Genomic DNA, 26,286 nt, shown 5'->3' with positions numbered 1-26,286 from the left:
CACTAATTCAGTAATCAGATGCAGCTGTCAAAGTTGACAGCTGCATCCGATTACTGTATGCAGTATTTCCCTGGTGTCCCGGAGGAGCGATCCACACATCCTTCACCTGCCGGGATCTTCGTCAAAATGGCGCTGATCCCGGCTCGGCACTCGGATGCTTTCGGCTGCAGCAGCTGAAAGCAAACGAGTGCCGATCTCATTGATCTTTGCTGTATAAGTATATGATACTTATCAATGAGAGATCAGTATACTTATACTAGAAGTCCCCCAGGGGGGAATAACCCTGAACCCAGAGGGGGAAAAACCCTAACCCCAGGGGGGGGGGGGGGGGGGGAATAACCCTAACCCCAGGGGTAGGGCTGGGCGGTATACCGCGAAAATACCGATACCGTCACTGGCGTCTGTTAACCAACCTCAACTTGGCCAGGACAGTATGTGCGGTATTTTCTGTATTTCCCCTTTTCCTGGCGTCGCCTAATTGCTGCCCGGACCATGCCGGAGGCATTTGGAATAAACTATTCTGCTGCTGGGAGAATACACCCGTATTGCGTCGCCCAGGTACCGCTTCTGCAGCCCTCCTTTTTATTGGCTGTGTGTGGGCGGGCTTTCTTGTGGTCGCACGGGCTGGCAGTTGGATGTGCGCCACAAAGTCTTCTCGGCCACAGGCGGTAAGATGGCAGCCGCTTCTCACCCAGGCCCGGCCCATGTGTAGTGATAACAGCCTGGGGGTCCATGGGTGCAGTAGCGTTTGGTGCCGGTGGTATGCGGGTGGTAAGGGGACGGGGCCATGCGGGGCAGGCCGGCGCTGTACTGTACACTATTGATCTGGATGGAAGCTGCTGCTGCACTGTCAGCGTGCACCCAGGCTGGACAACCCCTGGACTGTTATTTACACATAGGCGCTGGTACGAGCGCTCAACGCTGAGTGCTTGACCATGTCGATCCTTGAGGTCTCGAAAACGTACGGAAATACCACCATTTGTAGCTGACAGGACACCATGTGACACCTACCCCCTTATCCCCAGGATGTAACTAGTGTTGACATAAGGCGTTAAATACAATGAACACGGCAGCACTTATAGAATAATTCAGCTTTATTAAAATATGTGACGTGAAAAAAAAAAAAAAAAAAAAAGAAAATCCAGGACAGTGCTGGTGAATCCGCAGTTTCAAGGGCCACCCGTCTCGCCATACACAGAGGAGTGGCGGCTATGACTACAGATCTCTCAGAGGTAATAAGTATAAATATAGTGGGGGAGCAGAGGACGTACAGACACATAACACTACACATGTACAATGAGACAAGCAGAATTATAGAAATTGTCCCTTATCTAAAGTATGGTTGTCAGATCAACCAATCGTTTACTGTAGCATCATTACCGTTAGAGAGGGGGCGGGGCTGACAACAATCCTGGTTGTCACGGAAAGGAGGAGTAGGTCCAATGTCTAGTCTGATAATATAATCTGCTAGATACAGTCACTAGTAAATCAGGCTTTGCTTTCCACATGGTCACGATCATAGCGGGAAATGCTGGGAGTTGTAGTGCATCAGCAGCATGCTGAGGTTACTTTTCTACTACCTATTATGTACAGAAAGGACGGTGTACTTACAGCTCTATTCTGAGATGAACGGTCTACCGCGGATGACTGAGAAACATATGATTTATAGGTATAGTATAATTTAAGTGCATTGTTCCTAAAACTAAAAAATTGATGGCCAGTCATCAATATGCTGATCGTGTCTGTGCCTGATATAGCAGTTCAGTTCCATTTAAGTGAATAGGGCGCAGCTGCAGTAACAGGCACAGCCACTCGAGAGCTCTGCTTCTTAAGCAATGAGGAGTAACTGGTTTCAGAAAGTTATAGATTTGTTAATTACTTATCAGCTGCTGTATGTCCTGCAGGAAGTGGTGTATTCTTTCCAGTCTGACACAGTGCTCTCTACTGCCACCTCTGTCCATGTCAGGAACTGTCCAGAGCAGAAGAGGTTTTCTATGGGGATTTGCTACTGCTGCGCTGGACAGTTCCTGACATGGACAGAGGTGGCAGCAGAGAGCACCGTGTCACACTGGAGAGAATACACTACTTACTGCAGGACATACAGCAGCTAATAAGTACTGGAAGACTGGAGATTTTTTTTCATTGAAGTAAATTAGAAATCTTTATAACTTTCTGAAAAGTAGTTATAGGTAGGTAGTTTTAGAGAAAGATTCTAGTGTTCTAGGTTGCTCAACATTGGTTCTCTAATTCTCCGGGATAACACATCAAAGACTTTGGCACAGTGGTTAAAAACAGATAAAAGACGAGGTTCCTTGTGGATGTGTCACATGGTGATCAGTGCAGACAACACTCCTGTAGCCTAAGGCGAGTGCAGGGGATGGTTCTAGGTCACTCAAGGTCATGGAGGAGCGAGGGTTAACTGGTCAGTGCAGCGGTGTAGGAAACGCCACGATATTGCACAAATCATCGACTGGCAATGTAGATCAGTGATGAGATGATCTGATCTGCGGTGGCCAATAATATCAGTCTATTACAGTCCGGTCATCACGTTTCCATGGAAACATAAAGCAGCATTCAGGTTACATTAATAATTCGCAGCATTCATACACATAAGGAAGCGATGGCGGCTCATGCATGGAGGTACCGTCCTTATATTATAAGCTGAAGGCAGCATTTGGAGGTGTAGTGCTCAGCGGGGGCGGGACTCCAGGTCCTGGGGGGCGGGGACACAGGGTCCTGGGGGGCGGGGACTTCAGGCCTTGCGGAAGAACTTCTTGTTAAGCAGGAAGATTAGCAGGTTCACGTTGACCTTGGCTTTATCGAACATCTTCATGACGGCCACTCCCTCATACTGCAGCTGGAGGAGATCCTGGAGGGAAGACAGGACAAAAGTGGAGCACACTGGGTTATCCAGGATTTAAAAAAAAAAACAAAAAAAAAAAAAAAAACATGGCTGCTTTCTTCCAAAAACAGCACCATCCTTGTCCTCAGGTTGCGTGGGGTATTACACTTCAGCATCAATGTCCACACTCGCACAGAGGAGGCACTGTCCTCCATGTTGTCAGTTAGTGCCACAGAATAAAGAGAGTGGTGGCGCTCATGTTTGACCACTGCCCCAATAACCATGGGTAACAAGGAACCTCTCTATTTTTATGATGAGTACTTGTCCCAGTGGTCGGACCCTCACAGTCTGATACTTATCTCCTTTCCTGTGGCTAGCGGATCGGTTATATTAGAATAACCCCATTAAGCACCATTGTGTAGATTTCTGCTGGTTGTCAGTGAATGGGAACTACCCCATACCGTATACCGCCCTATACATGTCCTGTCTGGGTGCCCATTGCCGTTCCCCATCCTTCTTATGACCTCAATCACTGACCTGATAATTTAGCTGGAATTTTTCCATATCCACACCCAAGAACTTTGTCTTCACTTGGAACTTCCCGGGCTCCTCACAGGGGGTTATGTCAAAGATGACGTTACGGAATCTGGAAGACAAGACACCCGTGTGGGTTTTCCTTAAGACTCTTTAAGAACACCTTGTGATCATTGGATAAGTACTGACTGGCTGAATGGAAGGTCTTCTATCTCCAGTAAGACGCCCTTCTCGTGCAGTCGGGTCGCCGTGTAGTTCAGGGAGTTCTGCTTCTTGTTTTTCCCTGTAGGTCTTGGGAGGAAACACAAGGAGAATTAGACTTGTAGAGGAGAGTGGATACCTAATGTGATGCTATGGATACCAGGGAGCGCCATACTTCTGGTTGGCAGTGAGGTTGTCCAGACAGGTCTTGATGTACTGGTTGTAGAAGTCGATCTGTTCCTCGTGAAAGGCGGTCTTACACTGCAGCCTCTGCATGGTCTGACGTAACTTCACCAGCTCCGCCTTCCGGTGCTGCCGATACCGTCTCTGATTCCGGATATCCTGGAGGGGGAGAACAAAAACTTTGTAGGGCTTCCACACACGGACTACTAAACATCTGACTATTTAAGAAATGGTCCTTAACAACATACTAGTCTTACGCTCCAGAGCTGCATTCACAATTCTGCTATCTTCAAAGCTCTTAACCTCTTTGTTATCTGCAGTTTAGAAAGTGGCCATCTTTACATGACTTCCTGTACATTGATAGTAGTACAGATAACCGCCCCACCTGGGTTCTTAGGGGTCAAGACTAGAATTTCTAATAAACAGCAGAATTGTGAATGCTGCTCTGAATGTGCCGTCTGATACCTTAGCGATCATGTTGATTATTTCCTGGTAGTGGTTCTTAGAGGACACCAGACCCAGGCTCTCCAGTTTGCGCAGGTTTCGCACAACTTTACGCTTCTTATCCTCGATGGATAGTTTACTGTCGCCCAGCAGGGATCGGTGTCGCTTCATCTTCTCCGGGGTCCGGGCATCTCTCAGGGCTCGCTGGTGCATTAGGTGGTAGTGGGAGGCTTCCTGCTCGGGAACAGTCACACATTATACCCTCCACTGGGTGGGATCACCCGGCTCACAGCTTCATGTACTTACCTGCTGGGCCGAGGCCGAGGTGTTCAGGACGTCCGCTAGAGAATCTCCAGGCTGGGACTGGATGATGTCCACCAACATGTGCTTGGTGCTAGATACAGAAGAGCGGCAATCAGAGCCTGGATAACAGGTTCTTCCACCCACATGACACTGGGGTATACAGGGTTCTGGGTATATAAGGAGGCAGCCCCTCACCTGAGCAGTAAGCTGTGTGTGTCCATCTCATCGGCATTAGACCCCAGCATGTCAAACTTGTTTGTAAGAGTGAGAGACATCTCCATCTTCCGGAGCTGGGCCAGAGCCTGTTCTGAAGACGTGTCCTGCAGGTTAGAGGTGCTCACCCCTGTCAATGGAGAAGACAACATTGTTGAATTGATGGCACACTAGATTTTTGGCTTAGACCAATCATATTCAAATGAAATTTTGAAATATGGGCCCAAAACCTGAGGCTGCACTACTGAAACACTACCCAGTCATCGTATCATTCACATTACTGTGTCCTAACTGGGGCGTATGGTCTGATCTGGGGTCCGAGGTCGAAGGGGTCAAAACTTTTACATGTCCGGTCTTGGGTCTTTAGTTTGAATTCACTTAGTGGTCTGAACTTATTATGGGGGTCAGGCCTGCGGTCTGACTTCATTATGGGGGTCAGGCCTGGGGTCTGAATTCAAAGGGTCTGGCCAGGTGGTCTAATGTCTGGGGGTCTGAATTAATTTAGGGGTCAAAAGTATTAACTTTTTCTTGTGCAGTGATGTATGTTTATTACTTATTTTTATTTTTTTATTTATATATTATTTAATTTATCTTTCCGATATTGTTTCCAGAGGAAAGCCCAATCTCCATCATATGTGGTGGATAAGTCTGTGTACTTGGACTCCATTGTGGATGAGGATCTAACATTCTCTCTAACCATCTAACGTACCGATCAGGGTCTGGACTGTAGGAAGTTCTCCCAGGTCCTCGAGGAGCTCGTGTATCGGATCCTTGTGGTCTGGAGCAATGGCGTCTTGGTGTTCTAACAACAACTGGAAATAATACAGGAATGGTTACCCTAGAAGCAAAGTACTCATCAGATCTGGCTATAAGTCCCATTCCTCACCTTGTGAGTGTCTATCAGTTCCCCAACCGTAATGTATATGACTGGTTTGATGGTGTTGACCATCTCTGAGTACTCGTCTACATTGAATCGCTCCTCCGGTTCCGTAACGTTACAGGCAGTCATGATAAACTTCCTGTATGTAAAGAAGAGAACGTCCATCAGATTGAAGTCGCACAAACCTCAAGGATATTGAGAGTCTCAGGGGAGCCCCACCTGAACTTCCAATGCGTCTCCGCCAGATACTGGTTGAGGAGCCCCAAGTGGGATTCCTCAAACAACTTGTTGGCGGCGGCGTGCTGAAGCACCTTGGCGATGGAGCCCAGCGTCCGCCTTTGGTCTGGATGAATATTCCCTCCTGCCGACATGTCCACTATGTCGAAGGCATCAGGAGCCACCACGGCCGGGTTCATGAAGCGGTAGTAGAGCAGGTTGCCCACAATCTGCCAACAAGATAAACAGGTGAAGAGCGATTGTGGTCACGTCTGATGACGTCATGGTTATAAAGATCTCTCCAAAGAGTGAACAGAATCCTGGAGATCACTGGTTAGATCTACCCAGTGCCATAGCCAAAGTCAGGAACGAGGGGCAGATTCTGTATATTTGTCTTAGCGTTTACGTAACACCCATAGACCTACTACTGATCCTATACATCTATGCGCCATAGCAGACACACCTTATGGATGTCCTCTTCTCTGGCCTTCGGGAATTTCTGGCCTAAGGAATTCTTCAGCACTTTACCGACATAACGCATGCCATAACTTAGGAAGAGAAGCCAGGGAGCCATCATTTATAAGTAATCGGTTGAAACAAAGTCCTATGCCAAGTTCTTCCCCCAATACTCACGGTATCTGGTCAACGTTGGCAAAGATGGTGGAGAAAAACCTGTCAGTCACAGTAATGAGGTTCCGGACACAGATGTCAAGCCGCCTCTGAACCTCCGGGTGGGTGAGTGCCTGCTCCGGAGTGACGTCATATGGGAGGGTGCTGCAAAACACAATGATGCCGGATGAGGCTTGTGGAGAGGAAACCTGCCAAAGTATGGAATCATTGTGCGGCCGTACTTCCTTTACATCATGTGAAGTAGGTAGGGCACTTACCGGATCGTTGCGGTACTTCTTTATTTCAACATGGATAAAACCGTTGATACATATCACAGGACGGCAGACGCCAAAATCCTACATGTACAACGGCCATTTCGCACGCATGCGTGCTTCATCTGATGAAGCGTACATTCGCGCGAAATGGCCGTCGTCTGTGTTGTACATGTAGGATTTTGGCGTCTGCCGTCCCGTGACATGTATCAACGAAAGGTTTTATCTATGTTGAAATAAAGAAGTACCGCAACGATCTGGTGAGTGCCCTCAGCTTTTATTATACCTACTTCATATGTATTACGTCTAGCACGAGGGATGAACCCCGATGCGATTTGATTGAAAGTCCATATTAGGGTACAAACACACACGGCTTATACGCTGCGTATTTACTGCTGCGATACGCAGCAGATACGCAGCAGATTAGATCTAAATAACTGAACACAGTATCAAATCTGCTGCGTATCTGCTGTGTGTGTTTGTACCCTTAGATTCAAGGTCTTCAAGACTTTGTGGCTTCCTTTATACGAGTTATGCATGGCCCCTTTAAGAAATGAGCAGCCCTCGGCACTCTACCTCTTCTTTCCAGTCTGAGACTCCACTTGATTCACCCAGCTCTTATAGATTTCCACAGGATTGATGCGAATATTTATAGTTTTGTCCTGCAAAACCTCCTTGACCACGTTCCCCAGGATCTGGCGCAGGGCGTTCTGGCCCCGGGCGCTGCGGTAAAAGCTGACCAGCAGGCGGATGACCGTAGGGTTCCCGGTTATGATGTCCTGGATCCGGTCCACTTTGGAGCTGCAAATAGAAAAAAAGAAAAAAAAAAAAAATCACATTGCCTACTATCCATGACATTTAGAACACCTTGCATGTCCTTAACGACCAATGATGTACCTGGTTTGTCATGGCGCAGTTAAAGGGGTACAGAGAGGGCTCACGATGTGTATCATTAGCAGACAGGGATAATTATTTAAATGCCGCTGTCAAAAACAGCGCTATTTAAATGCAGTTAAAAAAAAGTGGTGGTCTAGTGGCAGATTGGGTCTCACAAAGCAATCGTGAGAACCCAATGTGTTCTTCTTACCAAGCCTGGCCTCAGCGACGTAATGCTGACCCCGGCTCGGCAATCAATTACTAGAGGCTTCAGCAGCCCTTAGTAATTGAGCACTGATTGCAGAAATCGGTGCAGTACATGTGTACTGCATTGATCTCTATGCGTAATCAGTGCATTGCTCATAGGGGTTGCCTACAGGTACTTCAAATTAGTGTGAAAATAGTTTTGATTTTTTAAAATAAAATCCCCATTCCTATAAAAAAAAAAGTTGACATCGCACTGCTTTTCCCATTTTATAAATAAATAAATAATTAAACACGTTTGCTATTGCTGCATGCGGAACTATTAAATTATCACCTTCCTGATCTTGCACCGTAATCGGCACAGGCAGAAAAAAAAAACAAAAAGTGCAAAATTTATGATTTTTGGTCACATCAAACCCCAAATAATTGGAAGTGGTCAAAAAGTTGCATATACGCAAGCAAGGGACTGATAGAGTACAGATCATGTCGCAAAAAAAGGACGCCTCACACAGCCCCGAAGACCAAGAAATAACAGCGTTATAAGGCTGGGAATAGGGTAATTTTAAACACATTTAGTTTTGGTTTTTTAATGTTTTAATTTTTTAAAGTGACACTGTCACCTCCTTTTTGCATTCTGACATCTCTACACAGGTGTAAAGGGTAAATTTTGCGTTTTTCATACCTTATTTCATATCATACGTCATGGTGCTTGTTCAAGTAAAAAGTTTCCTTTTATCAACTGCAGATTGTATTAAGTGGGCGTGGCCTTGCGTCAGAAGCGACACTTAGCCCCGCCCACAATGGCACTGTTGGCCCCGCCCCTCGTCGGCCATTGGAACAGGCTGCCTGAAAGGTCTAGACCCCACCCCCTTTACGTCGGCCAACCAATGGGCGTCAAGGAGGCGGGGCATAAGGCAGCGTAAACATGAAACCCCCGAAATGGAAAAAAAAAATCCATTTTTCTTTTTCAGTTTCACTGTGCTAATAATTTTTTCATAAAATATGCCCCAAAACAAGAAAAAAAAAAGTCTGAGTTTGCAAAGTACAAGTAGTGTCATAAAAAAAGGCTCATGTGAGGAAAAAACAAAAAGTGCACAAACGGTCCTGGTCCTTAAGGGGAACTCACGTGATCTCCTCCTGCAGGGCGGTGCGGAAGAGTCGGAGGAGCAGGTAGGCCTCCCGCCGGTTAGAGGCGTAGTTGTAGAGGGTGAAGGTTACAGACTCCATGAATTTGGTGGATTTGTTTTGAGGCATCTGGAAGATCAGCCGGGCCATGTACTCTGGGTTCGTCTGCAAACAAGACCGACATTTTATGTGACACACAACAATAAGATCCGTGCTGTAAGTGTATTGAAAAAAAATCTAGTATCAAGAGGCTGAAGCTGCAGGTCTTTATGTGTGAGAGCTCTGCACCATGGGGACATGATCATTTATTACAGGGGTATCCCGCTCAAACATAACTTTAAATATGTTGCTGCCCATGGTGAGACTAACAATTCCTTCCATACTTGTTATTATCTATTCAGTCTCCTTCCCCCAGTTCTCAGCTGCTGCTTTCTGCTGAAGACACAAAAATCTGTGTGAGCCTCTCTGTCTGTCTCTTCCTCCACGTCCCTCTATCCTGAGACGGCTGATGTAAACAAGTCCCCGGCAGGCTTTATCTGCAACACTGCAAAAATGCTACAATGCTGGAAGGGATATTCTGAGGTCAAGTTGCTGATGAACGCAATATAATTATCCCTCCCAGCATTACAAAGTTGCAGATAGGGACTTGTTTACATCAGCCGTCTCAGAAGGGAGGGGGGAGGAGTGTGAAACAGAGAGAGAAAAGCTCACAAACAGATTTTTGTGTCTTCAGCAGAAAGCAGCAGCTCAGAAGTGGAGGAAGGAGACTGAATAGGTAACAAGTATAGAAGGAATTGTTAGTCTGACCATGGGCAGCAACCTATGAGAAGTTATATTCGAGCGGAATATCCCTTTAACCTTCTACCCACTGAAAGCAAGCAGAGATCCTGTAAAAGAGGCCAAACAAATGGGAGTACATGGGAGGCCACGTCTGACCTGTAACAGGTAGAAGAGGTGCTGATACGCCTCCAGCTTCAGACGCTTCTCTTTGCTCAGGGACTTTAACCCTTTCTGCTTATCCAGAGCCATCAGGTCCGACAGCTGCTCCTTGTTTTTCTTGGTTAATTTCTTACAATGGGAAACCACTTCCTGCAGATTAGAGGAACACATTGGGGGGTGTCACCATACGGTAGGTGCTGTATAGAGGGGCCGGACACTTACAGGACCCTGCTGAGGTCTGATAGGTGTCCCCGTACCTGTAAGGTGATCCTGTTCTTCACCAACAGGCCGATCTTTATATCCATAGTGTTGAGGTCGTTCTCCAGCTGCTGATTGGATCGGATTTTCTTCACCACCTCCTCCCGCAACTTCATGACCTCCCGCTCCTCCCAGAAGTCCCGCTCGCTCTGCTCCAGCAGGTGGGCAAACTTCCTCAGGGTGCTGAGCGGGGGGTTTTCGGCGTGAACTGCAACGAGGGAATGAAGCATTGATCTTATTCTATGAGGCAGCATCATTGCCAATGTCTATACCAATGTCTACTGCTGGAGACACCTTACCCAGCATCCTGTAGTCCCCTCTGGCCTTGCTGGCGCGGAAGAAAGCCTGGATCCTTATAATGCTGGCGATCTGCAGATTACAATGAGGATGAGACACGGGCAGTGGTCATGGTTGTCAGCTGACAACTCTGTAGGCTTGTCCATGACCTTCCCTTAGTTAAGCACAGGACATACACATTGCTCAGTGGGCTGCACTAAAGGAAGCATAGACCGGCACCACAAACCACATGGACCTCCTCACCAACCGCCCCCCCCCCTTTTATTAAAGGGGTCGTTCACCAAATTTCTTTTTTCTTTCAAATCAACTGGTGCCAGAGGTTTGTAATTTACTTCTATTAAATAAAAAAAAATCTTTAGTCTTCCAGTACTTATCAGCTGTTGCATGTCCTACAGGAAGGGGCGTATTCTTTCCAGTCTGACACAGTGCTCTCTGCTGCCACCTCTGTCCTGGACAGTTCCTGACATGAGCAGTAGCAAATCCTCATAGAAAACCTCTCCTGCTCTCCAGACTGGAAAGAATACACCACTTCCTGCAGGATATACAGCAGCTGATAAGTACTGGAAGACTGGAGATTTTTATTTTGTTTATAAAAGTAAAATTACTAATTTCTGGCACCAGCGATTTGGAAAAACAAACATTTTTTTGTGAACTACTCCTTTAAAGAACAATACGTACATTCCTCCGGAAATATCTCAGCCTCTCTCGATATTTCATGCGAGCGAGCCACATCCTCACTAGTGACTGGACCTGATCGAGAGAAACGGGAAGAGACACATATAACCTATATACATACAATGGGAAAAGGGGGTGACATCAATTGGGCCCATCCAGGACCATACATGGGGTTAACTGGTGGGCAGTGTAAATTTTAGCATATTATAAATGGTAAAAGATCCTGAATTGGTGACTGGATGACGGACGCCAAAGTACCACATCGGTGCCAGTCAGCAATATGATCGGTGTGAGCCTGGTCATTGGCAGCACAGGAAGGAGGAAGGTGTAAGTGTCCCTGTGATAGTATACTGTAACAACTCACTAACACTACATTACATACAGTTCTATATACAATACACTACATAGACTTCTACATATAGGTCGCCCCCTGCTGGACACTATATATGAATTACACCCGATTCGTGACATCACGGTTTTTTAGAGAATCTGAACCCTGCCTGATCTACTAAATTAAAGGGAAATAGCAGTATTTGTGCATTTCCCATAAATAATGAACATTAGGAATTTGTCTAACTTTCCTTATGTAATAACATATTAAAAAATCCGTTTTGGCCAGAGTTGTCCTTTAGGCATCGGTCAGACATATATATGCTTCAGCTCCATTCAAGTCTATGGCTGGATGAAGAGATGGGAGCTGAGCGCTGTACTCACGCTATCTTCATCTGGCCCATAGTGTTGAATAGATCTGGCTGTGCTCCATTCAATCAGGGGAGACACAGGACCCCCCAAACCCCAGGACCCTGATAGCATCTATTATCAGCAGACTCCTTCATAAGATTTACCAGATATAGTAATACAGACGCATCATCTACCATCATAGCAAACGTACTCCACACGGATCTGGTCTCCTACGCCGCTATATATCTGCAATGTTATCCCATGAATAGCCAATAGATACGATGTATATTACCTTAATGACAGCATCCACGTTCCTATGTAAGTATCGGAGCCGCTGTATATAAGCCTGCCGCTGCCTGTAACCCCGCCAGTGAGCCTGTGAACAAACATGGAGTCAGTGTACGGCTAAGGCTATCGTTTATACATCAAAGTTGTGTTACAATTTACCAAAATCCTACAGTGTGTGAACACAGCCTCATATTTAGGCTAAACTAATCATCTAACAAAGCTTTGGCCCTCCAGGCATGATGGGAATTGTAGTTCTGTAATAGCTGGATGGTGGCAGGTTCCCCATTATGGTGACGGCGGGCACTTGCTTGTGCAGGAGATGCTGGCATGTACCTGTATCAGGGTGACAGCGGGCACTTGCTCATGCAGGTGTGTAGTAGGCATGTACCTGTATCAGGGTGACGGCGGGCACTTGCTCATGCAGGTGTGTAGTAGGCATGTACCTGTATTAGGGTGACGGCGGGCACTTGCTCATGCAGGAGATGTAGGCATGTACCTGTATTAGGGTGACGGTGGGCACTTGCTTGTGTAGGAGATCCGGGCATGTACCTGTATCAGGGTGACGGCGGGCACTTGCTTGTGCAGGTGTGTAGTAGGCATGTACCTGTATCAGGGTGACGGTGGGCACTTGCTCATGCAGTTGTGTAGTAGGCATGTACCTGTATCAGGGTGACGGTGGGCACTTGCTCATGCAGTTGTGTAGTAGGCATGTACCTGTATTAGGGTGATGGCGGGCACTTGCTCATGCAGGTGTGTAGTAGGCATGTACCTGTATCAGGGTGACGGTGGGCACTTGCTCATGCAGGTGTGTAGTAGGCATGTACCTGTATTAGGGTGATGGCGGGCACTTGCTCATGCAGGTGTGTAGTAGGCATGTACCTGTATTAGGGTGACGGCGGGCACTTGCTCATGCAGGTGTGTAGTAGGCATGTACCTGTATTAGGGTGACGGCGGGCACTTGCTCATGCAGTTGTGTAGTAGGCATGTACCTGTATTAGGGTGACGGCGGGCACTTGCTCATGCAGGAGATGTAGGCATGTACCTGTATTAGGGTGACGGCGGGCACTTGCTCATGCAGGTGTGTAGTAGGCATGTACCTGTATCAGGGCGACGGTGGGCACTTGCTTGTGCAGGTGTGTAGTAGGCATGTACCTGTATTAGGGTGACGGCGGGCACTTGCTCATGCAGGTGTGTAGTAGGCATGTACCTGTATCAGGGTGACGGTGGGCACTTGCTTGTGCAGGTGTGTAGTAGGCATGTACCTGTATCAGGGTGACGGTGGACACTTGCTTGTGCAGGAGATGCTGGCATGTACCTGTATTAGGGTGATGGTGGGCACTTGCTCGTGCAGGTGTGTAGTAGGCATGTACCTGTATTAGGGTGACGGCAGGCACTTGCTTGTGCAGGAGATGCAGTCGCTCGGAGAAGTTCATGCGGATCAGGTAGCCTCTCATACAGGCCTGGAGTCTCACCAGCATGTCGGCGCTGGCCTCCCATTGCTTCTCACGCTTGTAGCCACTTGTCACTTTGTTAATAGTGGACTGTAAAACAGACAATGACAATCCATACATAGGAACACATCACCTATAGAATTCTCTCCAGTTACTTAGATCATCATATGATATACGGTATATTCACACTGTCCCTCCGTACCTGGATTTCCTCCCGGGACAGGTGTACGGTGCTGGGACTGAACCCAGATGGTGGCTCCCACGTCCCCTCGAATGAGCGCAGGTGGAAGAAATAGTCTCCTCTATCCTTGATCTTGTGTCTGACCCAGTAATTGCTGGCATCACCTGCAGTTAGCAAAGACAGACACAAGGGGGCAGCAGAGTTCAGAAAATCTACAAATACTCATTACAGGATTACTGCTCAAGGTATTGTAAAACCCGTACCCCTCTTCCGTCTTGCGTTCATGAGCGCCCCGAGTTCAGACTGATATGCTTCGGCACAGTCTGACACCACGCCGCAGAGCAGGGCATCTGGGTTACGTAGTACCCGCAGGGTCTGGGATGGTTTCCCTTCCTTTATGGCTTGGTTAATGGCCGCTATGCCCAGCGCCACTAAGAGGCAAAAGAAAAAAACAAGGGATTGGTATACATAGGTACTGACCCATCCCAATGCAGAAGGATACTGTACAGGCTTGCTGGGAGTTGTAGTTTTGCAACTGTTACAGGGCCACAGGTCAGAAGACCTGTGCTAGAGCAGATGTTGGTAAAGCACAGGACCTAGGGGGTGATACTCACTTTTCCGGGCTCTTGCGTTTTCCTGGTTTGCCTGAGACACCCCCTGCTGTATCTCCTCCAGCCACAGCACGGCCGACTCATCTCGGGTCACCTGTGACAACAACCAGGACATGGAGTCACCTCAGCCGTCACACACCTGCACTCTATAGACTATGTCATATAGGGGGCGCTAACAATACATGGATTTATACAGCAGTCACTGGGGGCTGTGCACATCATAGATGGCAACATAACAAACATATTACTGTGCATGTAGCAATGAGCGCAGGACAGGCCTACAACCATGGCGTCACCTTCTTTTTGTGCTGCAGGTCACCGGTGAGGATCTGGTGGTACAGGTTGGCTACTGGCAGGGTGAGGTCAGTGAGGGCGGCCGCGGGCAGCAGCAGGGCGGTGTATGTCTTCTGGGGATCGTTCTGTTCCAGACCTTCATTGATGAGGCTGACCGCCAGGATTTCTGGGGATGCAATGAAGACAATGGTGTGAATGAGAACTTATGACCCTTATTAAAGGGGTATTCCACTCAAACATAAATTTTAATATGTTACTGCCCATAGTGAGACTAACAATTCCTTTCATACTTGTTATTATCTATTCAGTCTCCTTCCCCCAGTTCTCAGCTGCTGCTTTCTGCTGAAGACACAAAAATCTGTGTGTGTTTTTCTCTCTGTCTCCTCCCTCCTTAGACGTAAACAAGTCCCTGGCAGGCTGTATCTGCAACATTGTAGCTTCTTTGTAATGCTGGGGGGGGGGGGGTATTCTGAGGTCAAGTTGCTGATAAACTCACTGATTAATCCTCCCAGCATTACAAAGAAGCTACAATGTTGCAGATACAGCCTAACAGGGACATCTCAGAAGGGAGGGGTAGAGAGAGAGAAAAGCTCACATACAGATTTTTGTCTCTTCAGCAGAAAGCAGCAGCTGAGAACTGGGGGAAGGAGACTGAATAGATAATAACAAGTATGGAAGGAATTGTTAGTCTCACCATGGGCAGCAACATATCAAGAGTTATGTTTGAGTGGAATACCCCTTTAAGTCTCCAGAGGATGCCCATCCTGCTGCAATGGACTCTAGAGGACCCGAGAACCCGCTGGAAGGTGCCTTAGTTTTGGTATATAACACTTTATTATTAATTGCTCCCCCCCACATTGGCCAATTCCTGAGGATCCATCAGCAGACGGCTACAGTCACAGCCTCCAGGGGACCGGCCAATATACAATGATGCAGGATACCAGGGGAGAAACCCTGTAATATGTATAAAACATTCCACCTACTGTCATGCTCAGCCTGTGTGGAGTGGTTGATATTATTGACGCACGACTGCAGGTCGTTCCAGCTCAGGAAGCCACACCCACCCTGAGAGCGACGCTTCCGCTTACACAATTTGTTAAAGTATCTGGAAGAAATAGATATGCATACATACATATATAAATCATAATGACACAAACCTGCTAATAAGGTTGGGTTAAACATTGCCTACCGTTTTGTGTAGACAGCTTCTGTGCACTCTTATGTGTCTCCATGGTAACAGACTACAAACAAGCCTTCTGTAGTCTGATGGTGCCTATTTGGAAGTTGTTAAAGGGGTTTCATACAAATGGGACTCCGGGCATTAATATATAAATCAGTGGGGGAGTCAAATCAACTGGTTTCAGAAATTTACTTCTATTTAAAAATCTCCAGTCTTCCAGTACTTATCAGCCGCTGTATATCCTGCAGGAAGTGGTGTATTCTTTCCAGTCTGACACAGTGCTTTCTGCTGCCACCTCTGTCCATGTCAGGAACTGTCCAGAGCAGGAGCAAATCCTCATAGAAAACCTCCCTGCTCTCCAGACTGGAAAGAATAGACCACTTCCTGCAGGACATACAGCAGCTGATAAGTACTGGAAGGCTGAATATTTTTAAATAGAAGTAATTTACAAATCTATATAACTTTTTGAAAGAAAAAGATTTTCGCTGGAGTACCCCTTTGGATTGCCAGGACGTGCTTGTTACCAAGGAGATGCATAGGTCTGGGCAGGAGCTGTGTACAAAAATTTATGGAAATTTTTAACCAAGACAATTTGCTCCACTTTATCTAATATTAGACGCATTGGAGATAGAGAGACGGCTGCAAAAGTGTTCACCCCCTGTAAGGTACACCCATACATTGTCCGCCATTAGGAGCGGCTTCTCACCTCTGAATGTTCTCCTCGTCCACATCGGACAGCCCCAGCGCGGAGCTCACCAGGGTGGCCCAGAAGGCGTTCAGGTCCTCGGCCTCTACGGCTCGGTTAACTACAGCCACGGCAGACAGCATCTCCACCGCCACAAACAGCTCCTCCTGCACCAGGGAGCCCTGGATGACAGAAAGCAGCAATGGTCAGAGCCAAGGGACCCAGGGGACTAAGACTCTTATCAGAGGCCGCGATATGGAGCTGAACTCACCCGAGGACTCTGCCCCTGGAGAACGGCCAGCTCCTGCTGGTACAGATCTGCTGCGAAGGGGAAGACGTCCGGAAGCTGGGCGTCAGGGTTGGCCAGCTCCTTCACGGTCAGCGCAGCGTTTCCATTACGGATGGCGGTATTAATGCGGGAGACGGACAGCTCCACTATAATAAAGAGAACATGAGTCTAGATAAAGCATCACTTGGCTTAAAGGGGTTGTTCACAAAAAAAAAAATAAAATAAAATAAAATCTTTCAAATCAACTGGTGCCAGGGATTTGTAATTAACTTCTATTAAAATCTCCAGTTTCCCAGTACTTATCAGCTGCTGTATGTCCTGCAGTAAGTGGTGTATTATCTCCAGTCTGACACAGTGCTCTCTGTTGCCACCTCTGTCCATGTCAGGAACTGTCCAGAGCAGGAGAGGTTTTCTATGGGGATTTGCTGCTGCTCTGGACAGTCCCTGACATGGACAGAGGTGGCAGCAGAGAGCACCGTGTCAGACTGGAAAGAATACACCACTTCCTGCAGAGCATACAGCAGCTGATAAGTACTGGAAGACTGGAGATTTTTTTTTTTTATAGAAGTAAATTACAAATCTTTTTTTGTTGAACAACCCCCTAAGTAAAGTGAATAGAGCGGCGATTCAGCATTCGATCAGGGAACTGAGACCCCCACTCCTGTGACCGGGGAGGATCCCAGCAGTCAGACCACCACTGATCAGATACCCATCACCCATCCTGTGAATATGAGATATAAGTTATGGCCCCGGAATAACTTTGCAGCCTTCCCCTTTAAGACCCAACACTCACTGGCGTGTTCCCTGACTGCGTTCTGATTGGCTGCGTCCACTCCAGCTTGTAGCTCCTCCTTTTCCAGCAAATCCACGTATCCGAGCTCCTGAAAGGCAGCACAAGCCTGCATGAAGCCGAGGAGTAGAGAACAGTACCTGCCAGGAGCGGCGACAGGCCGGGCCTCACCATGGCTCTCTGCTCCCGGTCACTGGTCAGCTGCTCCAGGTACCAGTCCGCGTGCTCTCTCTGCAGTCTGCGCAGTAAGAGGGCGGAGTCTTGTAGAGCCGCATAGAGACTGGTCACATCCCTCCTCTCCAGGGCCTCATCCACGTACTCCAGAGCTGCGTGCACTGAGGAAGAGGAGGGACAATGGGACACCAGCTATACACATATATTATAAATATATTATATATATACATACATACATATACACACCATCAGTCACATATTGGGGGTGGGGGGTGGGGGGTTATATTACCGTTCACTTTGTTGATGTTTCCCTGGATTTCAGCCTGAGTCAGACAATGGTCATAAATATCCTGACTGTCCGATGGACTCTGCAAAACCTGCACAGAGATTGTGAGAAGTCAGTAAAGGGTTAAAGCTCTCCACCAGCAGAATAGTGAGTGCAGCTCTGGAATAGAATACTGGATGGAACTCAGGATCTGTAATGTAATGTATGTACACAGTGACCCCACCAGCAGAACAGTGAGTGCAGCTCTGGAGTATAATACAGGATGTTACTCAGGATCAGTAATGTATGTACACAGTGACCCCACCAGCAGAATAGTGAGTGCAGCTCTGGGGTATAATACAGGATGTTACTCAGGATCAGTAATGTATGTACACAGTGACCCCACCAGCAGAATAGTGAGTGCAGCTCTGGGGTATAATACAGGATGTTACTCAGGATCAGTAATGTAACTAATGGCATAGTTCTAAGCTATGGCATGTCAGTCAGCAGGTCTTGCCTTATTGCGGGCATTCGCCATCTTCGTGGCCTTGGCCTCGTGCAGGAGCTCTTGGTACACTGCGGCCAGCTTCTCCTGCAGGTTCACCAGCATGGCGTTGGGGTTTCGTAGGGCGATCATGGTGTCCTGTGCCACACCTCTGTCCACGGCGTCATTGATGGCAATGACTGCTGCATGCACTAGAATAGACAGTTCCTTTAAGTTGTAGGTTTGGATAGCTGTTACAATGTACCCAGCACAGAGCGGAACAGGCCAGATGTTGTACTGATGTCCTGAGTTGCTGCAGTGTAAGATTTCACCTATCCACTGACAGCAATAAGGTAGGTCCCATCTATATGTGGTGCGGCTACCCCTCACCTGCAGCCTCGTCCACAGACAGCTCATTGGCCAGGATCCCCCCGATCTTGCTGAACGCCGGCATCTGGATCCCGTACTTGTCCAGCTCACATTTCATGTGGTTGATTTCTTCCTCTGGAAGGAGACATAGGTGACGTATAGAAGATACCCAACGTCCACAGACTGGGAAGAGTACGGACCCTCCCGGCTGCAGGGGCCACACTATATAACACAGTAACATGGTACCTGTAAAGTTCACTTTTCCATAGAGATCTTGGATCTGAGGAGCCAGGCCCAACTTAAAGAGATATAAACTGTATAGATAATAAGAGAGACACTGGATCAATAGAATAAATAAGAATGATATACAGGCATCTAGTATATATTACTATATACAGGCTTCTATTATTATACCTGATATTATATAGAGGTATCTGTTATATATTAGTATATAGCAGCATCTGTTATACACTACCGTTCAAAAGTTTGGGGTCACATTGAAATGTCCTTATTTTTGAAGGAAAAGCACTGTACTTTTCAATGAAGATAACTTTAAACTAGTCCTAACTTTAAACCAATCCCCTCTATACATTGCTAATGTGGTAAATGACGATTCTAGCTGCAAATGTCTGGTGTTTGGTGCAATATCTACATAGGTGTATAGAGGCCCATTTCCAGCAACTATCACCCCAGTGTTCTAATGGTACAATGTGTTTGCTCATTGGCTCAGAAGGCTAATTGATGATTAGAAAACCCTTGTGCAATCATCTTCACACATCTGAAAACAGTCTAGCTCGTTACAGAAGCTACAAAACTGACCTTCCTTTGAGCAGATTGTGTTTCTGGAGCATCACATTTGTGGGGTCAATTAAACGCTCAAAATGGCCAGAAAAAGAGAACTTTCATCTGAAACTCGACAGTCTATTCTTGTTCTTAGAAATAAAGGCTATTCCATGCGAGAAATTGCTAAGAAATTGAAGATTTCCTACAACGGTGTGTACTACTCCCTTCAGAGGACAGCACAAACAGGCTCTAACCAGAGTAGAAAAAGAAGTGGGAGGCAGCGTTGCACTACTAAGCAAGAAGATAAGCACATTAGAGTCTCTAGTTTGAGAAACAGACGCCTCACAGGTCCCCAACTGGCATCTTCATTACATAGTACCCACAAAACACCACAACATCTACAGTGAAGAGGCGGCTGCCGGATTTTGGGCTTCAGGGCAGAGTGGCAAAGAAAAATCTGGCCAATCTGAGACTGGCCAATAAAAGAAAAAGATTAAGATGGGCAAAAGAACACAGACTTTGGACAGAGGAAGACTGGAAAAAAGTGTTGTGGACGGATGAATCCAAGTTTGAGGTGTTTGGATCACAAAGAAGAACGTTTGTGAGGCGCAGAAGAAATGAGAAGATGCTGGAAGAATGCCTGACGCCATCTGTTATACATGGTGGAGGTCATGTGATGGTCTGGGGTTGGTGCTGGTAAGGTGGGAGATTTGTACAGGGTAAAAGGGATTGTGAATAAGGAAGGCCATCACTCTGCACCGCCATGCCATACCCAGTGGGCAGCGCTTGGTTGGAGCCAATTTCATCCTACAACAGGACAATGACCCTAAACACCTCCAAATTGTGCAAGAACTATTTCCAGCAGAAGCAGCAGCTGGTATTCTATCATAGGTAATGGAGTGGCCAGCGCAGTCACCAGATCACCACCCCATTGTGGGAGCAGCTGGACCGTATGGTACGCCAGAAGTGCCCATCCAACCAATCCAACTTGTGGGAGCTGCTTCTAGAAGCGTGGGGGGCAATTTCTCCAGCTTACCCCAACAGATTAATAGCTAGAATGCCAAAGGTGGGCAATGCTGGAATTGCTGCAAAAGGAGGATTCTGGGACGGAAGCAAAGTGTGATGGAAGAACAATGTTATTTCATATACAAATCATTATTTCTAACCTTGTCAATGTCTTGTCTCTATTTTCTATTCATTTCACAACATATGGGGGTGAAGAAGTGTGACTTTTCATGGAAAACACTGAATTGTTTGGGTGACCCCAAACTTATGAACGGTAGTGTATATTAGTATATACAGGCATCTATTAGGCCCCGTTCCCACTGAGCAAAACTAGCGGAATTCCGCGACGGAATGCCGTTAGCCTCCCTCTCATAATAGGAGTCTATGGGAGGGGCGCGCTCCTGCCCTGTCCGCGCTGAAGAATGAACATGTTCATTCTTCAGCGCGGAATTCCGCTAGCTTTGCTCAGTGGGAACAGGGCCTTATACATTACTATATACAGGCATCCATTATTATAACTGTTATTATACAGAGCAGCACTTCTCAAACTGTGAGGCGCGAGAAGCACTGATGTAAAGACATCTGCTATATATATTAGTATATAGAAGTATCTGTTATTATTATACCTGTTATTAAATAGAGGCATCTATTATATATTAGTATATAGAGACATATGTTATTCTGTATCCTTATTAGTTCCCCATCACCCCCAGGACTCTGTTTTTCACCTTCATTTGTAAATAAAAGATCCCGAACTTGTTTGTTTATGTGAATATGAAAATGTTTTACCCCTTAAAGGGAACCGGTCACCTTAAAAATACTATCTAAGCTATCAGCACCATGTTATAGATGAGTAGGAGCGGAGGGGATTGATATATATCTTTATAGGAAAAGATAAAATATAAACTTGTAATTTATTGATTGAAATCTCTGATGTTTCCATGCTAAAGAGTTGAGTCCATGGAGTGACACGCCCACTGGACTCCTTATCACAGAATGAGCAGGGATTTCAATCAACAAGTTACATGTTATTCTGAATCTTTTGCTACAATGTTATATATCAATCCGCTCAGCTCTTCCTGCTCTATAACATGACAGCGATTAATTAGATAGCATTGTCTTGGTGACTGGTTCCCTTAAAGCACACAACCAGTTTATTATTTTTTTTTCGCTCCTCCCCATCTAAGATCCATAACCCTCAGAGGGCGAGGAGAGCCGTCAGGCCATGATGGGAGTTGTAGTTGTGTAACAGATGGAGAGCACTGATATATAATACACAGAGGGAGAAGACAGACCTGAGGGCGTGAATACAATACACCACGCGCGGCATATTCTTCTTGTCATATATGTCTGTAGTTTCAGGCTGGAAAAGCTGCAACCAAAGGATAGAGGAGACTTTATTATAGCGGAGGGACTACAAACCCCAGCATCACAGGCCTGATCAGAACCACACAATCATAAAATACAACCGGAGTGTAAGGGGTCAAACCCCTGTATACATATACACACCCCAGCATCACAGGCCTGATCAGCATCACAGTCATACAGTATAACCCTGTATATACTGTTACATATACACACCCCAGCATCACAGTCATACAGTATAAGGCTGGGTTCACACACAGTATATTTCAGGCTGTATATTTGAGGCTGTATAGCAACCAAAACCAGGAGTGGATTGAAAACACAGAAAGGCTCTGTTCACATAATGTTGTAATCAAGTGGATGGCCGCCATTTAATGGCAAATATTTTCTGTTGTCTTAATACAATGGCTTCTGTATTGAAATAATGGCCGTTATTTACCGTTATATGACGGCCATCCACTCAATTTCACCATTGTGTGGACAGAGCCTTTCTGTGTTTTCAATCCACTCCTGGTTTTGGTTGCTATGAGGACCTGACATGAGGACCAAATACAGCCTGAAATATACTGTGTGTGAACCCAGCCTAACCCTGTATATATTGTTACATATACACACCCCAGCATCACAGGCCTGATCAGCATCACAGTCATACAGTATAACCCTGTATATACTGTTACATATACACACCCCAGCATCACAGGCCTGATCAGCATCACAGTCATACAGTATAACCCTGTATATACTGTTACATATACACACCCCAGTATCACAGGCCTGATCAGCATCACAGTCATACAGTATAACCCTGTGTATACTGTTACATATACTCACCCCAGCATCACAGGCCTGATCAGAACCACATAATGATATAATAAAACCCTGTATATACTATTACATATACAAACAACCTGAACACAGACAGCAGGGGGCGCTGCTCTTTTTTTTGCTATTTTTTCTGCAAGGGGTATTGGTGGTCAGTTCCACTGAAGTGAATGGAGCTAAATTGTAATATCACATACAACCTTAGGACAGGGGTGGTGCTGGGGATAATTAATATAAAACAGCTACAACAGTTTAGGTCATGAATAGTGGATGACAGAATGCCGTACCGTCGGCAGCCCGATGTGACTCATGGCGTGACGCCAGTGGTTGATGTTATCCGTGTGCCGGAAATGAAGACCCGCTGCCTGCAACACAGTAAGAAAAGGGTTAATCAGCAGCTGCAGCCGTCCATTGGGCCCCTGCGTAATCTGTGGGGAGACCCGTCAGCAAGCGCTTAAAGCATTTACACTGGATGTGTAACAAAGTCTCAGCTGTGAGTAGTATTAGATCTGAAGAGGTATTCAGCCTCCTCATTCACTGCCAGCAAACAGAGATCCTGATGAGAGCGCACTGTATTAGGAGAAACACGCAGGCAATGTATTAACCCTCGCCTCCCTGCCACCCTCTCTTTACCTTATAACGCAGCTGGTCGCTGTCGTAGATTTTCTTCAGCGGCACGATCTCCGGGGCAAAGAAGTTCCCCAGCTTGGCGAGGATGACGCCATTGCGCAGACTCTCCTCCAGCTCTGTAGGGGGCGGCAGCTCCTCGCCGAGACAGGACTCCATCCAGCTGCGGAGAAACCAGACACCATGATAACAAAGAGGATAAGAGACGTCTCTGGTAATGGCCGTCAATCACATGATCCTCACCGCTTCGCCTCCTCCAGGTGACACAGATACTGGTAGGCGACATTCTGCCGCCGCTGCTCGTCCATCTCATCCGCCGTGAGGCGCTCATCTGAAACGGAGAAACCAGACTTGGCTGAGGGGCGTCGGGGCATGCTGGGAGTTGTAGTCTGGGCTGAGGGGCGTCGGGGCATGCTGGGAGTTGTAGTCTGGGCTGAGGGGTGTCGGGGCATGCTGGGGGTTGTAGTCTGGGCTGAGGGGTGTCGGGGCATGCTGGGGGTTGTAGTTCCGCAGCAGCTTGAGAGCCGCAGGTTGGGATCAGTGTTGTGGAGAATTGTGTCGCTGGATCAGAATGTGTCTGTATGAATACATCATGGTGTGTACACCGCTCCCTCCAGGGCAAATATTTGACGGCACCACCCACTCTGAGTATATAGATTAGGATATACACCGATCAGCCATAACATTGTGCCCTGCCTAGTACTGTGTCACTGCACCACTGGGGTCCGGACTCCACAGATCTGTGATACCAGCAGCAGCAGATCCTGTCCAGTGTGCGGTGAGGCCTCCAGCTTATCCCACACATGATCAATCACATTAAAGGGATTCTTCACCAAAAATGTTTTTGTTTCAAATTAACTAATGCCAGAAAGTGCCAGAGATTTGTAAGTTACTTCTATAAAAAAAAACAACTCCAGTTTTCCAGTACTTATCAGCTGCTGTATGTCCTGCAGGAAGTGATGTATTCTCTCCAGTCTGACACAGTGCTCTCTGCTGCCACCTCTGTCCATGTCAGGAACTGTCCAGAGCAGCAGCAAATCCACAAAGAAAACCTCTCCTGCTCTGGACAGTTCCTGACATGGACAGAGGTGGCAGCAGAGAGAACTGTGTCAGACAAACGAATACACCACTTCCTGCAGGACATACAGCAGCTGATAAGTACTCCCTGCACCCCTCCCCTCTCTATAGAGAACCATGAAGACAGGGGGGAGAGCTTCAAACTGCTTTTTCCTGATAAAAATGCATTTTTCAGCTAATAAACCCAATTACAAAGTTTCTTAAAATCGCCTGTACCTGCAAAAAAAAATTTAAAAAAAATTTAAACGACAGTGACTGATCTGTGTAGATGATGACAGGCAGAACTGTCAGAGTCACATTCTATCGGTCTATACAGTTGCCATGGAAAAAATAAATCATCCGCATCATGAACAAAAATTGCGCAGTCTAAGAAGGCGCCTCCAAAAAGCATCACTGCGCGAACGGCGGTCATCACCGAGAACAAAAAGGAATAAAGCGCGTATTTAAAGGAGAAAAAAAAAAATCTACGAAAATATTTCCTATACGTGACCACAAACATTACACAAGCAAAATGAAAACGTGAATAAATCTATAAAAAAAAAAAAGATAAAATATCAGATAATAACATATAAAGGGAAACATAAAACCGTAAAAATAAAATTAGAAATAAAATATAAAAAAAATATAAGGAACCTAAGACCTGAAGAATGATATAAAAGGAGAAGAAAAACAAGAACCACGTGACACTAAACAGGTAACAGAACAATCAGTATAGAACAATGACTTTCTGTACGGGCCGTCACGTGACCAGATGACAGCACGGCCCCTGTAATAACGCCGGGGCCGCATATCTGGCCGGGCATGCTGGGAGTTGTAGTCCACCCCCTCCGGCAGCACACTCACATCCGTTAGTGGCCGGTCCCGGCACGGTTCTGCTCCCCATCTCTGCCCCGGCCGCCGCTCTCTCCGGCTGATGTTTACACTAGGTTTGAATATCCCGCCGCCAGCCTTTTCCGGATTAACTGTCACGTCTAGGCGCATACCGATGACGTCAGCCGAGACGAGGGAATGCCGGAAGCTGTAGTTCTCAGGGCTCTGGGTAGATTGTGGTCGCAAACCGATGACGTCACTCAAGACGCAGGAATGCCGGGATATGTAGTCCTAGTTCTTTACCCGATGGTATAGTCCAGGGATGAGGAACCGTCGGACCTCCAGTTGTTGCAAAACTACAATTCCCATCATGCCTGGGCAGCCAAAGCTAAAGCTTTGGCTGCCCAGGCATGATGGGAATTGTAGTTTAAACTTATTGCCCCCTAGTGGTCAGATCGTGAATAGACTCACAGTGAATTAGCTATGTATAGAGTAGTCATTTCTGGTTGCATCTACTGTGTCATGAGAAAATCCAGCTCTGCTACATCTGTGTATTATGGAGGCAATGTATGGTTGTGCCAAAGCTGATGTAGCAGAGATGAATTTGTCACTACCACCTTGGGTCAGGACACATCCAGCTCTGCTAAGTCAGATGTAGAGCCATGCATGTTAGAAAGGGAAGAAGCTAGAACACAGTGCAGGAAGAACAGGGGATCTGATGTATCTGATATGTGTAATGATGGGAGTGATTGTTCTTGTACAGCTTTGTTGTAGATATGGATAGGTATGAGCAGAGCTGTGTCTGTCCTGTAGTATATAGATACCCATGGCTGAAGCTCTACATGGGCTCTTCATCCCTCACACTGTCAGTGCACCTGACCCTTTAAGACTAGACCAATGGGAGAGGGTTCAGGGACTACATGGCTGAGGCTTCCGGGGAGAAGCGACCGCCTGGAGAGATATAACTGTACAGGAGGATGGAGG

General features: G+C 46.7%; 1 protein-coding gene across 1 annotated transcript; it reads right to left on the bottom strand.

The window, feature by feature from the left end:
* Positions 1-2,040: 2,040 nt before the first annotated feature.
* IQGAP3 (IQ motif containing GTPase activating protein 3) lies at positions 2,041-25,499 on the bottom strand. The gene is made up of 38 exons (XM_069950855.1): positions 25,336-25,499; positions 23,659-23,746; positions 23,422-23,578; positions 23,076-23,153; positions 21,897-21,973; positions 19,060-19,127; positions 18,835-18,948; positions 18,478-18,656; positions 17,985-18,072; positions 17,693-17,856; positions 17,525-17,612; positions 16,714-16,877; positions 16,464-16,624; positions 15,561-15,682; positions 14,580-14,743; positions 14,287-14,377; positions 13,936-14,103; positions 13,694-13,836; positions 13,411-13,581; positions 12,045-12,128; positions 11,075-11,146; positions 10,399-10,468; positions 10,099-10,307; positions 9,839-9,991; positions 8,904-9,067; positions 7,274-7,498; positions 6,450-6,590; positions 6,280-6,364; positions 5,820-6,046; positions 5,607-5,739; positions 5,430-5,532; positions 4,703-4,850; positions 4,511-4,598; positions 4,226-4,438; positions 3,753-3,919; positions 3,566-3,667; positions 3,380-3,488; positions 2,041-2,869 (listed from the first exon to the last, which is right to left on the bottom strand). Exons 1-38 carry the CDS (start codon positions 25,373-25,375, stop codon positions 2,753-2,755), a joined length of 4,935 nt encoding a protein of 1,644 aa, XP_069806956.1. The 5' UTR covers positions 25,376-25,499; the 3' UTR covers positions 2,041-2,752.
* Positions 25,500-26,286: the final 787 nt, after the last annotated feature.

This window comes from Dendropsophus ebraccatus, chromosome 13 (assembly GCF_027789765.1).
Source record: "Dendropsophus ebraccatus isolate aDenEbr1 chromosome 13, aDenEbr1.pat, whole genome shotgun sequence".
Lineage (NCBI taxonomy): Eukaryota > Metazoa > Chordata > Amphibia > Anura > Hylidae > Dendropsophus > Dendropsophus ebraccatus.
This window is presented reverse-complemented; position numbering and strand designations above follow the sequence as displayed.

Excerpts from the sequence above, each read along its gene's own strand:
- IQGAP3 (XM_069950855.1), bottom strand. The coding sequence starts at position 25,375 with ATGGGGAGCAGAACCGTGCCGGGACCGGCCACTAACGGAT. Across the intron at positions 11,147-12,044 it reads ACGTGGATGCTGTCATTAAG|GTCCAGTCACTAGTGAGGAT; the intron begins GTAATATACATC and ends TCTCTCGATCAG. Across the intron at positions 6,591-7,273 it reads TCTCAGACTGGAAAGAAGAG|CACCCTCCCATATGACGTCA; the intron begins GTAGAGTGCCGA and ends TGTGTTTTGCAG.